The sequence below is a fragment of the Nyctereutes procyonoides genome, unplaced genomic scaffold (genome assembly GCF_905146905.1).
Source record: "Nyctereutes procyonoides isolate TBG_1078 unplaced genomic scaffold, NYPRO_anot_genome, whole genome shotgun sequence".
NCBI classification, from domain to species: Eukaryota; Metazoa; Chordata; class Mammalia; order Carnivora; family Canidae; genus Nyctereutes; species Nyctereutes procyonoides.
The window spans coordinates 48574851-48588542 of NW_026575047.1; the positions used below are offsets into that span (position 1 = coordinate 48574851).

The window sequence follows — 13692 nt, forward strand, 5'->3', positions numbered from 1 at the left end:
GATGTATCTCAGAAGCTTGATAGTTAAGAATTCGAAGAGTTGAGACATACACCTGGCAAATGGACCATATCTGGATCTTCATAAGCACATGAGAGACCTTGATTATCATCCTAAGGCATTTGGGGTTTGCTGATCTTCACTCATTCTTTTGGTCCACGAGCATTGATTGAGAACCACTCCATACCTGGTAGTGTTCTGGTCCTCTAGAACCTGGTGACTTGCTGCATTTCAAGGTCTGTGTTCATGCTTCTGTCTACTTTTTGCAAACATTTTTAAGCTGGATAGTGTAATATTTTAGCAAATTGACAAACATCTGGCTTTCATCTAAGTATCTTATATTTTGAAAATAATTAATTTTCTTTTCTCCCTTAACTCCTGCCTTTGGAAGTTTGTTGGCCTTGCTTGAAGGCTGCTTGGGCTCCTCTGGCAGAAATAATGCTTCACCGAAAACACAGTCTTTTCACCAGTCTCTCTAAACTTGGCAAATGTTGGTTTCAGGTATGCTGTCCTAGTTTTGACAGACAATTGTCTGCAGACAAATTACTTCTCTTCTAATATTGCATCTGGGTGCAATATATTTGAAGATGCATGAAACCTCTACCATATTTCTATTTTAATTAAAAATTGACTCAGTAAGTTACTATGATGTAAAGCAGTGGGGTGAAAGGATTTCCCTTCTCCCAGGCATGAGGGAAGCAAGCACTAGCCTACTCTTCATCTTGCTCCATTATACTCTAAGATGTTATACTCTAAGATGCCTTGTTAAGTAACTCAGATGCTATTTTCCCTCAACAAAGTCACACACAAGTGAATGGGAGTGATGTAGCTTTCTCAGAACAGATGGGGATCTAAATCTGTACTGTAATAGATAGGATTTATTCTAGACACATTAGAAAAGGAAACTGGAAGCCTGGTGAGAAAGACCCAGCTCTGCTTCATCTTCCTGAGCTTGGAGAACAGTGTTCCCCTGGTGCCCCATGCCCACCCTCAGGGATCTGCAGCCACTGAAACCAGGGTTCCCACTTCCTTACTTAGCCTTTCAGAAAAAAGCCAATGCAGGAGAAATGCTTTGGTGTTCAGTGGATTTCCAGGACTGAAAAGGCTGGGGATGGATCCTCACTACAAGGTTATAAAGAGGATATAGCCGAGGCAGAGAAGATGCTATAGTGAGACAGGGCTCTGTTTGCAGGGAGCTGAGTTGACAGGGGAAGTGACTTGAGCATCAGGCTGAAACACTGTACTGAAAAGAAGGAACCTCAGATACGCAGAGCTCTGTTGTACTTCTGCTCTGGGTCTGTGACTTTATATGCGTTACACACTGAATGTTCTCCACTCCTTGCACTACCTGGGTATTTGGTACTCCCTCTGAGGCACAGACGGGCGTCCTGACAGAGTTCTTACTGGCAGTCCAAAACAATGTACCCCTATAGAAGGAAACAGGGACGACTTGTGGAGGGGAGAGTAGTTTGAGCAGCAGAGGACCATGACACGAGTGATAAATAGTTATAATTTAAGGAATCATTCTCAAGATCTTGTCCACAAAACCAGGACAAAAAAAACTAGTCATTAGTTCATTTTCATTTGTTTAAATGTTTTCAGAAGAGGCTAAATATGGTTAATATAAGGTTTGATATATTTGCTTATTAATAAATGAATCCCCAACAAAACTCTAGCTTAATGTGTTACAAGAATCCACAGGGATATAAGAAGGTCAGGACATGATTTAGTTAGATGGGACTAGATTCGTTTTTATGTCACATTCCCTCTATATTGGTATATTACTTTTATGCTAGATTTCTGAGTCCACACCAATCGATAGAATTAGCCCCTGCTTTCCCCTTGTGCCTTCATTTAAACATCAAGGTGAAATTCAAAGGCTCATTCAGACTACTTGGGTCATTCAAAAGAGCACTGGTCTTCTGGGAATTGTCTTTGTTTCTCCATCTCTGTATTGGCTTTTGCTACCCAGATTTGGGTTGTGTGCTGCCCTCCTCCACCCATGTCGCCCTGCCCACACCCATTCAGGAACTGAGCACAGCACCTGCAGTCTTGTGGTTATGGAACAAGGTGAGAGGATAGAAAACAGGTTTTGTTTTTTGTTTTTTGTTTTTTTTTTTTTCTTTCTTCTGAGTTCTTTAATTGCAGTCCTGGGCAGGAACTCTCGAGAATGACCAGGGATTTTATAAAACCTTGTAGCCTCATTCAACAACAGACTACTAATTAGTTCATTTATTTGGGTACTAAACTCATCTAAGAAGAGGAGTAGAACCTAATTAGAGAACTCTCAGAGGATATTAAACCTCAGTTCTTTAAAGTTACATTTTTTTAAACTGCAAATCCACAAAAGCATACATGCTTGCACACATGCAGTTACACACACACATACTGAAATCAGCATCTATATGAGCAGTATACACAAGTATTTGATTAGAGCTGTTAATTAGAAAAGACATCAGTGACTGGTACAAAAAAAGACAAAAGTAACAAAACGCATTCACAAAAGTAACATGAACCATAATCAAACCATGAATTTATTTTCCCTTCGATGTAAACATCATTGAAAGAAATGGTAAAAATTAGGGGGTATTCAAAATAAAAAAATACAGAGAAAGAGAGAAAGCTGTTTTGGTGAGCTTTTCTTCCAACATCAGACTTTTTTTTTTTTTTTTTGTATATATTTTATGGAATTTTGTGGGGAGCTCTAATCATGTTTAGGCTGATGCTTGTGTTCTGTAATCTTTTCATTTACTTGTGTAGTAGATATTTTCCCCATGGCAAGTATATTCCAGACATTCTACTGGGCACTTGGGGGATACCCAGAAGCAGAGCTGAATCCTATCATTCCAGCAGCAGCTGTATGTCAGCTCATTCAACAAATGGTCAGTGATTATTTGCAACTGTAAATATTAATGAGGGAAGACTCTTTTAACAAAAAAGAAGTAGAACTGTTACATAGAAATATGCATATATTTATATTTGATATGTATTAAATTCATATTTAAAATATAAACATTTTCAAATATATTTATATCATATATACTTATATATTTATATTTGTAATATATACACACTTATAGAGAATATATATTTCATTCTTTTTTATATATTTCATTCTGTTATCAAATATTCTACTCAATTATAGTCTTATTAACATTCTATTATATATAAAATGCATATTATATTGAAAAATAATATGCTATTTAATACAATAAAATATCATATATATAAAAATTAATATATATTTGCAGAAGGGAATTACCGGAAAGAAGGGAGTGGGTGGCCAGTGGTTGAGTATCTGTCTTTGGTTCAGATCATGATCCCGGGATCCTGGGATCAAGTCCCGCATCAAGCTTCCAGTGGGGGGCCTGTTTCTCCCTCTGCCTACATCTTTGCCTCTCTCTCTGTGTCTCTCATGAATAAATAAATAATTTTTTTTTTTAAAAAAAGAGAGAGAGATGTGGACACTGAGGGAATCAGGGAATCTTTGCTAAGGAGGTGGCTTATGATCAGGGTCAGAAGGGATAAGTGAGAAAATGTAAGGAAAAGGAGAGGGGACATCAATTTTATGAAAAGGGGGAAAAGAAAAGATGGCAAATGATAAGTTTAGTGGGAATTAAAAATGCTTTGCTCTGCTGACAGCAGTGTTTGACACAGGGATTGACTAAGGCCATAATAATAGAGACAACAACAATGATAACAATGATTGTATTTTCTAAGATTGATCCATGGGATTTTATTAATAGATGCTGCAGGTCCACCAAATCCTTTTAAAAATCTTTTGCAGAAAAAGAGAGTTTAATGTGATGAGGTCCAATTCCAGTTTTTCCTCATGTGGTTCATGCTTTGAAATCAAGTCTAGGAATTCATTCTGAAGTTTTCTGTCATTTTTTTCCCCTAAAACCTCTATTGTTTTCTATTTTACTGCAACCTCTTAATCTAGGGTGGTTTGTTGTTAGTTTTTCAGTGTAGCTCACTCAAAACTTCAGGATTTTTCTTATCTATTTGATTCCATTTGGCACCATATGTTAGTATACCATTTGCTATATTAATAGTGTTTTGAGACAGTTCTATTTGCAGATTTCTTTGAATCTCATTTTTGCCTTTCTCTTCTCTCTCCCTCTTTCTGTCTTTTTCCAACACTTACTGAGTGGAAACACTCTATTGGTTATTGTATTGGGTGTATGACGAGTGTCCAACTCTTGATTTCAGTTCAGGTAGCTCAGGTCATGATCTCAGGGTAATGGGATTGAGCCCCAAGTCTGTCTCTGTACCCAGTGGGGAGTCTGCTTCTCTTTCTCTCCCTCTGCCGCTCTCCCTACTCTCTCTCAAATAAATAAATAAATCTTAAAAAAAAACAAAAACAAAAACTAGCAAGTGGTGAAGGCAAGAAACAAATTCATACAGTCTGACTTCCTTACCCTGTACTGAATTGGGATGCATAGCTATCTACAATAAGACAAATTATACATATCAGTCAAATGTGTATATAAAGCATTACTGCACCAAATATGAACAGAAGAGGCTGATCATAATGTATTATCACCTTAGTGATTTTTCAGATTACTTTTTCTTCCTGTTTACTAAGGTTGATTGCAGCTACATGAAGACACAGAGACATAGGGAAGGTATGTGAAGATGGAAGAGAGATTGGAAGGACACATCTCCAAGCCAAGGAAGGCCAAGAACGGCCGGCTGTCACCAGAAGCTAGGAGTGAGGAATGGGATAAACACTCAGAAAGAACCAAACAACTAACACCTTGATTTCAGACTTCCAGCCCAAGAACTGTGAGACAATGTATTTCTGTTTTTTGTTTTGTTTTTGTTTTTGTTTTTTTTTAAAGCCACCTAGTTGGGCAGCCCCGGTAGCTCAGTGGTTTAGCGCCGCCTTCAGCCCAGGACCTGATCCTGGAGACCCGGGATGGAGTCCCATGTCGGACTCCCTGCACGGAGCCTGCTTCTCCCTCTGCCTGTGTCTCTGCCTCTCTCTCTCTGTCTCTCAAGAATAAATAGATTAAATCTTAAAAAAATAAATAAAAGCCACCAAGTCTGTTTTAATTTATTATGGCAGCCCTCAGCAGCTAAGCCATGGTTAGGTCTTTTTTCCCTTTATTATACATTACATCATATACAATATCACTGATTTGCATTATGGGTTTTTAAATATGAATTTCCTTTACTTGGTGTGAGCTCTGAAAAACAAGTAGGTAATAAGTAGGAGCAAAGGCACATTTTGGATATTAAATAGTATTTTGATAAATCTGAACATCTTTTTGAGTTAGTTTAAAGGCTGCTCTAGACCTGTGTTTGAAATGGCACATGCTAAATTCATCAGCTGCTCACACTGTTAATCAAAGAGGGGGCCAGGGATCATAATCATCAGCTGCACAGGGAAGATCCATTCCCCCTCCCCACATCCTGAGAACGGACTTCCTGGCCTACAGCCAAAACCAATGTTAAGATGTGAATGGCATTTTTTTTTTTTTGCCCATGTGGAAAGAATTATTATTTCTGATTATAAGAAGCAAGGCCCACTTTCTGCAAGAAATTCAGAAATAATACAATAAATACATATAAAAGAAAGTAAAAATCACCTGTAATCCCACCATCCAGAGATACTAAAGTCAAATGTGTATACACATATACTAGGTGTGGTGGAGAATAAGATCATTCCATATATATAAGTACATATACATGTATATGTATTACAGGGATTGTTCTCTGCAATAAACTAAATTTAGATCATTTTGTTTTAATGTCTGTATGGTATGCCAGTGGATGGATATAGCATAATTCATTTAACTATTCCTCTGTTGATGAATATTTAAGTTGCTCTAATAATTTTTGATACTTTGAACCATATGATAATCAATGTTATGCTGATATATTTGTAAATAGATTCCTTAGAATCTATATTTTTGTAGGGAGCTGCAAAAGTTTTAGGGTCCCTCATTAAATGACAGGTATGCTATACAAGAGATGAAATGTTAATTCTAAAGGACATGGGCTGTATTTAATCTGTTTCTCAAACCAGAATGGCTTCATTAGGTCTGCCCCACTCTAGAGGGTATTATTCATGGGTGCTGAACTCTTCAGGGACAAGTAATAATAGAAGAATCTTATAGCTCAACTATAGCATGTGCAATGAGTGAGTGATTTTGCAAATGTTCACACAGTGTAGACATAATGAGTAGGGGTGTGTGTGTGTGTGTGTGTGTGTGTGTGTGTGTGTGTGTCTGCCTGTCTAGTGGAAGGTCCAGGCGGCTGAGGAGTAACTGTACTAAGGTCAGTGTGGATGGGATCAAGTGTAAACATACCAGGATGGAGTTGAAAGACATGACACATCTGACACAGATCAGTAAGAGTCATAGGGATGGAAGTGAGAGGGAGCAATCATGGAGGGGGTATCATGGCTTGGATACATACATGGTTCAGCCACCATGTCTTTCCTTCTGAGAAACCTTCCTCAAACACAACATTGGTTTCCAAAGTGGTTGTAAAATTTATTTTGCCACCAGAAGTATATGAGAGTTCCAATTTCTCCAACTTTTTAGCAGCACTTGTTCTAATAGGTATATAACAGTTTCTTGTGGTTTTAATTTGCATCTCCCTAGTGACTAGAGATGTTGAGCATTTTTTCAAGGGCTTATGTGCTATCTTTATGTCTTCTTTGATGAAATGTTTGTCCAAATCATTTGCCCATTTTATTGGGTTGAGGTTGTTTGTTTCCTTATTATGGTATTTTGAGAGTTCCTTATATATATTTCCTATTATATATTTAACACCCAGTGCTCATCCCACCAAGTGCCCCCCTCAGTGCCCATCACTCAGTCACCCCAAACCCCTGCCCACCTCCCTTTCCACTACCCCATGTTCATTTCCCAGAGTTAGGTGTCTCTCATGTTTTGTCACCCTCATTGATATTTTCACTCATTTTCTCTCCTTTCCCTTTATTCCCTTTCACTAATTTTTACATTCTCCAAATGAATGAGACCATATAATGTTTGTCCTTTTCCAATTGACTTATTTCACTCAGCATAATACCCTCCAGTTCCATCCACATCGAAGCAAATGGTGGGTATTTGTTGTTTCTAATGGCTGAGTAATATTCCACTGTATTCATTCTCTTAATAATTTTTTTTGAGAAGCTGAGGTTTGTACTTTTAACGAAGTTTAAATTTTTTTTTTCTTTAATGGATTGGGCTTTAAGTGTTGTATGTAAAATATTTTTTACCAAACTTACGATTAACTCCAGAATTTTCTTAGTCTTACTTTATAAATGGTATGGCTTCATATTTCACGTTTTTATGTATGGCCCATTTTGAGTTAATTTTTATATATGGTATAAGGTATGCATTGAAGTATTTTTTATTTGCTATTTTATTTTTTTATTTTTCTCTCAGCTATGCAATTGTTCTAACACCATTTACTGAAAAGACTCTTTTCGCCAATGAATTGCCTTTGTGTGTTAGTCAAAAATTAGTTGTTCATATATGTGTGGATTCATATAAGGACTCTCTACTCTTTTCCACAAATCTATTTATCAATCTTGACATCAATGTTACATTGTCTTGATAGTTGGCTACAGTTTTTAAACTTTCTTCTTTTTTAAAGTTGTCTTGGCTATTGCAGATCCTTTGAATTCCCTAAGTATTTTAGAATCGACTTGTCAGTTTCTACAAAATAAATGGCATTTTCAGGGCATCTGGGTGGCTCAGCCAGTTAAGCATCTGCCTTGGGCTCAGATCATGATCCCAAGGTCCTGGGATCGAGTCCCATGTCAGGCTCCCTGTTCAGGGAACCTGCTTCTCCCTCTTCCTCTGTCCCTCCCCTGCTTGTGTTCTGTCTCTCTCAAGAGCTCTCTCTCTCAAATAAATGAATAAATAAAATCTTTTTAAAAACGGCATTTTCATTTAGACTGTTTGGAGTCCAAGATAACTTAGGGAGATAAATGAAATGTGGCATATTCACACAATGGAATATCATTCAGCTATAAAATGGAATGGGGCACTGTGACATGCATAATGGGGATAAGCCTTGAAAAGGTACTAAGTGCAATGTTATATGATTGGAGGGAAGAAAGGAGTGATTGCAAATGAGCAGAGTTTCTTTTGGTGGGGTGCAGTATTTAGAAATTAGATTGTGATGATGGTGGTACAATCTATAAATATACTAAAACCATTTAATTGTACAATTTAATGGGTAGATGGTGTATACATGAATTCTATCTCCATAAAACGCTTTTTGTTAAAAAGACCAATATGAGGAGTATTGACATCTTAACAATCTTGAGTCTTTGACTTATGAACGCAGTGTATATTTTGTTTCATTTAGTTCTTCTAAATGAAGAACTTCTTTAGTTCTTCTTTAGTTTCTCTCAGCAATATTTTGTGATTTTTAGGTCTTATCCATCTTTTTTTTTCTTTCAGATTGCTTCCCAAATACTTCATATTTTGATAATATTTTAAATTTAAATTATATTTTTTATTTCTTTTTCTTTCTTTCTTTTTTTTTTTTTTTTTTTTTTTTTTGCAAACACACAAGGGTTTATTTACAAGCTCGAGCTTGGGTCCAAGTGTACCGGACACAGTGGAGCAGGGACTTGGACCCCGAGTTAGGTTTCAGCTTAGTTTTAAGGGCTGGTCTAGGGGACCTCCAGAGGGGGTGGAGCAATTCCTCAAGTTCTGTTTACATTCTGATATGGGGCTTTAAAGGGCATTGAGCTCTGTTCTTATTGTAATAGGGGCTTCCTGCCACTGGCTTGGGCTCTGTTCTCATTCTAATAGGGGCTTTCTAGGACATTAAGCTGTAAGCTGTTTTCTTCCTGTAACTGAAGTAAGGTAAAGTTCAGCTCTTATTCACAGGGGCCTGGGATGGCTGTACTTGTGCTAACGCTGAACTTAAAGTGGAATGGCCTTAATTTTCTCGGCCTCCACATTTCCCCCTCTCAGAGGAACCTAAGGAAGGACCCAATCATGGGTCCAGGTTGCTCTCAGAGTGAGCCAGGTGGAATGATTAAACCAGGGTTTTAACCAACCTTGTTGCTGTTCTCGCTCCCATTTACATTCCAGCGAAGAACCAACATCCTACGTACGTTTAAGGCAGCACATACCCCCCCCACCACCACCACCCTTTGTTGTAAGAAGACTAAGTCTCATTCCTTTCTATTTTGAAGGACAACCTCAGACTAGGGAGTCTTGGAGGTGGGAAATAAGTGAGAACGGCGCAGTCAGGGTCTGCCAATACCCCATGCCTCTCGTCTCCCTAGGCCAGACTGGGACCCCCCCCCTGCATGACTGTCAAGAAATTTTGGCACAGGCGCTCGGAATCAGAGCTGATCTCCAGGACCAGCCACTGCAGAATGCGGACGCCACCCGGTACACGGACGGCAGCAGTTTCGTCTGAGAAGGAATCGATACACGGGGGCAGCTGTAACCATGGAAATGGAGACCGGATCCGGGGGCACAGACCCTGCCAGACACCCCCAACCACACTGATGCTGACTTACACTGGATCAAACGCTTGCCTATGACCCAGCGCTTGCGTGGCTGGTGGAGGGCCGCAGACTCCAGCATCATCCTGCCAGAGGAACTAGGACGGCGAGGCCTATCCAAAATGCATCGGAGCACTCACATGGGAACGAGGAAGATGGAAGACCTCATAGGACATGCAAAGATCACCATTAAAGACTCTGGAGCAAAAATGGAGCAGATTGTGGTGAGCTGCCACACATGCCAGTTAACTAATGCCACCGGCCATGGATCTAACCCGGGCACCTGGCGTTACCCACTGGGAAGTGGACTTCACTGAGGTAAAACCTGGAAAATATGGGCACAAGTATTTACTAGTGTTTGTAGATACTTTTTCAAGATGGGCAGAGGCATTTCCCACCAAACGTGAAACGGCACAGACGGTGACCAAGAAACTGCTGGAAGACATCGCACTGAGGTATGGTTTTCCTGTTAGGATTGGGTGAGACAACGGCCCAGGGTTGTCTCTAAGGTAACACAGGGAGTGGCACTAGTACTTGGGGCAGATTGGAAATTACATTGTGCACATAGGCCCCAGAGCTCAGGACAGGTAGAGAGGATGAACAGAACCTTAACTAAATTAGCCCTGGAGACTGGCGGGGACTGGGTGACTCCTCCCCTTTGCCCTATATAGGGTAAGAAACTCCGCATCTAAGATGGGACTGACTCCCTACGAGATCATGTTGGTCTTCCTCCACCTGCTATCCCCAATATAAAACCTGAGTTGCTCGCTGAATTTAATGATCACCGACTTCTTTTCTCCCTCCAAATGTTACAAGGAACCCATGAGCAGGTGTGGCCTAAGCTGAGGGCCCTCTACGAGACTGGGCCACCCCCGGACCCCCATCGATATTGGCCAGGTGACTGGGTGTACGTGCGGAGATACCAACACCAGACACTTCAACCTCGCTGCAAGGGACCTTACATCCTTACAACGTGATCCTGACCATTCCCACCGCTCTCAAGGTCGACGGGATTACTCCCTGGGTCCACTACACCCACGTGCAGCCAGCTGACCCACATGCCGTTCTCAAGGACTTTGTTCCAGAATGGAAAAGCCAACCGGACAAGGACAATCCCCTATTTTTTATTGCAAATGTTGGCGTTCAAACTTTGGTTGCTAGTGTGTAGACATATAATTGATTTTTCTGTATTGATTTTGCATGCCATGCCTTTGTCTAATGCACTTATTAATTCTAGCAACTTCTGGTAGATTCTATAGAAACAGACAATCTCATGATCTTCAAATAAATCTCTCTTGCTAACACATATTTCTAATGATGACTATGTCCTGGATCCCTACCTTGCTACCTCTTTTTGCTTCACTGTGATATCACTGATAATGATTCCCAGATGTTGACTACCAATGGAGGCTGTTCTGAACATTGGGCATTATACTTTCCTAATTGCCATGGATTTAAGAAAAATGAATTCCCGGATCAAGTAGTTGACTCCATTCATGAGCAATTAACCAACTCTGTAAGAACATTTAGTTCTCAAGTCCTGAAGTCTCCATGTCTTGCCCACGTCATTATTTTCTGATGGATCTAACATCTTACTCTGATAGAGAAACACAGCCAGGCAAAGTTCATATTAGGATTTTCTTGTGAAAGTGTTTTTTTTTTTTCCACCTGGGAAAATGTGGGCCATTATACATAAAATAGGATAAATTTCCAATATTTCACAAAACTGGTTGATTGCAAATAAAAATACAAATTTCTGCTTTATCTTGAAAAGTGGGGATCCCTGAGTAGCTCAGCAGCTTAAGGCCTGCCTTTGACCCAAGGCATGATCCTGGAGTGCTGGGATCAAGTTCCACATCAGGCTCCCTGCATGGAGCCTGCTTCTCCCTCAGCCTGTGTCTCTGCCTCTCTCTCTCTCTGCGTCTCTCATGGATAAATAAATAAAATCTTTAAAAAATAAAAAAAAGAAAAGAAAAGTGGAAGGCTCTACAACACTGGGTATGTGTTATCCCATATATATTATCTCACTTTATCAAGATAAATGCTACTCCTGAGTCACTCTACTGATTTAGATCATTTACCTGGCTCTTCTGTGCCAAATTTCAAAATTCAAATTCCAAATTTCAAATTCCACTGTAGGCTGGTGGATTTGCCTAGCAAGACATTTCATTGCACTCATTCATTTGTCTATCATTACTTATTAATTATAGTGATTATATGCCAAACACTATGATAGTTGCTCTTTAAAGACAATGATATAACACACTCCCAACTCCCAGAGATCTCCCAGTTTATAAGAACTGAGATGCTCTTGTGTGGCTGCATTTCAGCACATGTTCCTAAATGAAGATAGAACAGGGTGTGGTGTTCATAAAGTGCTTTTCAGAGGAAGTAACATTTGTTCAGAGTCTCCAGAGTATACAGAATTGCCAGGTAGAGAAGGAGGAGGGAGTGGTGTGCTAGGTGTAGGGAATAGCATGTGGGAGGGCACTGTGGCATGAACAGAAAAAAGAGGTTTTGCACTGTATAATGAAGTCACTGTGCCTGGGGCTAAACAATGGAGAGGAATTGAAGCTAGAGATAACAGCCCCCAAACAGAAGGGCCTATGAGAAGAAAATATGGCTTACTGTTCAATAGCTTGCCCCCAGTAAGCACAAATAACTTACTTAATCCAAGTCCAAGTGGACTCTCCAACCAGAAAGTTGCTCCCTGGATGCTCTAGAGGATCCACAAGACCCTTCTCCACCACTCTATGCCTCTTCTGAAGATTTCTGTCATATCGTAGTGAGGATGTGGGTGTGTGTGCAGGTGTTAGTCACACATTCCAAATTCACTTTCTTTTTTCACAAGCTTATTTGTTTTCCTTTTGTAGAAATGATTCTCTTATAACCTCTTTATGTAAGTTTAAGGTATGGAATTCTTAGGAAGAAAGGAATGTTTTGATACCTCAGTAACCCAGTGAAATAGTTGAACTTGCAAACTTCGTATTTTAAACATGGAGTTCCAACAGTGAGATATCTTTCAATACTTAATTGGTACTGGTGTCATCATCAGTGAAGTAATTTCCCACCTTATTCCCTTCAAACTCAAAATTTCTTGGCAATATCCAAGTGAAATACAATGCCCATTAACCCTCATTAACCCGGTAGCATCTTCTGTTAAGGGGTGCTGTTTCCCAGTCCGATGAGAAGGACTTCAATGGTGATTATACAATTTCTGTTGGAAAGTCTCATATAAAATATGAGATGGGGCAGAGACAGACACAGGAAGGGAAAGGAAGTGTCAAAGGCAGTGGGAATGATAACGTTGCAACAAATGTGAATCTATCATTGTTTACCTTCAGGAAAAGAGGAAAACTGTTCTTATCATTCTTCTTTAATTGCTTGGTTGACCTCAGGGAGGAAAAAAAAAAAAGAGAGAGAGAGAAGTCTAAGTTACATGCACAACATTGCTTATGACCATGTTCATGCCCTGCCCCCAGTTTCCTTGTGGCTGAGTACCATGTGGTTTCTGCATTTCTGATCAGAGAGAGGCAGAGTTGCTTTAATAGCCCTTGAGAAAGTGCTTCAGGAGGTATTTGCAGAGAGCAGGGTGCCAGGCCACAGCCTTGTCTCCTCGACATGCCCCAGATATTGAACCTTCCAGTAACTACAATTACAACCCCAACCACAAAATGTAGATTTACAGATTGTTTTCAGCAACACCCATTCAAATTTACTTATATTTACACTAGAAAAATTAGGGTAAGTGCTATTGTGACCAGAGACACAGACCAGGATCAATAACCAACCAATTCTTGGCTAATAAAGCACTTCTCTAAGGTCTACGGTTGCTCAATTCTGACTCTGAGGTTGGCCTCTAATGCCTTACCCATTGACTTTTCCCGTAAATATGTCTAATCGAGGCCATGTAGGATTCTAAAGAGAAATGATATACTCAGTTTGGTAAGAATTGCTAATTAACCAAGTATGTAAAACCTGTAGCTGCTCTGGTTCATAGTATTTCTCTTGTGGTGAAAATTTATACATGAAAAGGAACTAAAAGTAAAATCTCAATTTCCATTTTTCAGGTGTGTACTTGCTTGTGTGCACGCTTTGATTCTCCCTCTTCCAAACCCTAATGGCTCCAAAATCACCTTTAAAAATGGAAATAAAAAAAAATGTCTGTAGTAGTATTTCCTAAATCATAAAACCTTTAACCA

General features: G+C 39.6%; 1 protein-coding gene across 1 annotated transcript in view; it reads left to right on the forward strand.

Annotated features, from left to right (window-relative positions):
• The first annotated feature begins 9612 nt into the window (after positions 1 to 9612).
• Positions 9613 to 13692, forward strand: part of LOC129510209 (uncharacterized) — a 156998-nt gene continuing 152918 nt past the window's right edge. Inside the window, exon 1 of the mRNA XM_055326186.1 lies at positions 9613 to 9714. Within this exon, the coding sequence (XP_055182161.1) occupies positions 9613 to 9714 (102 nt within the window). The remainder of the gene's footprint in view (positions 9715 to 13692) is intronic.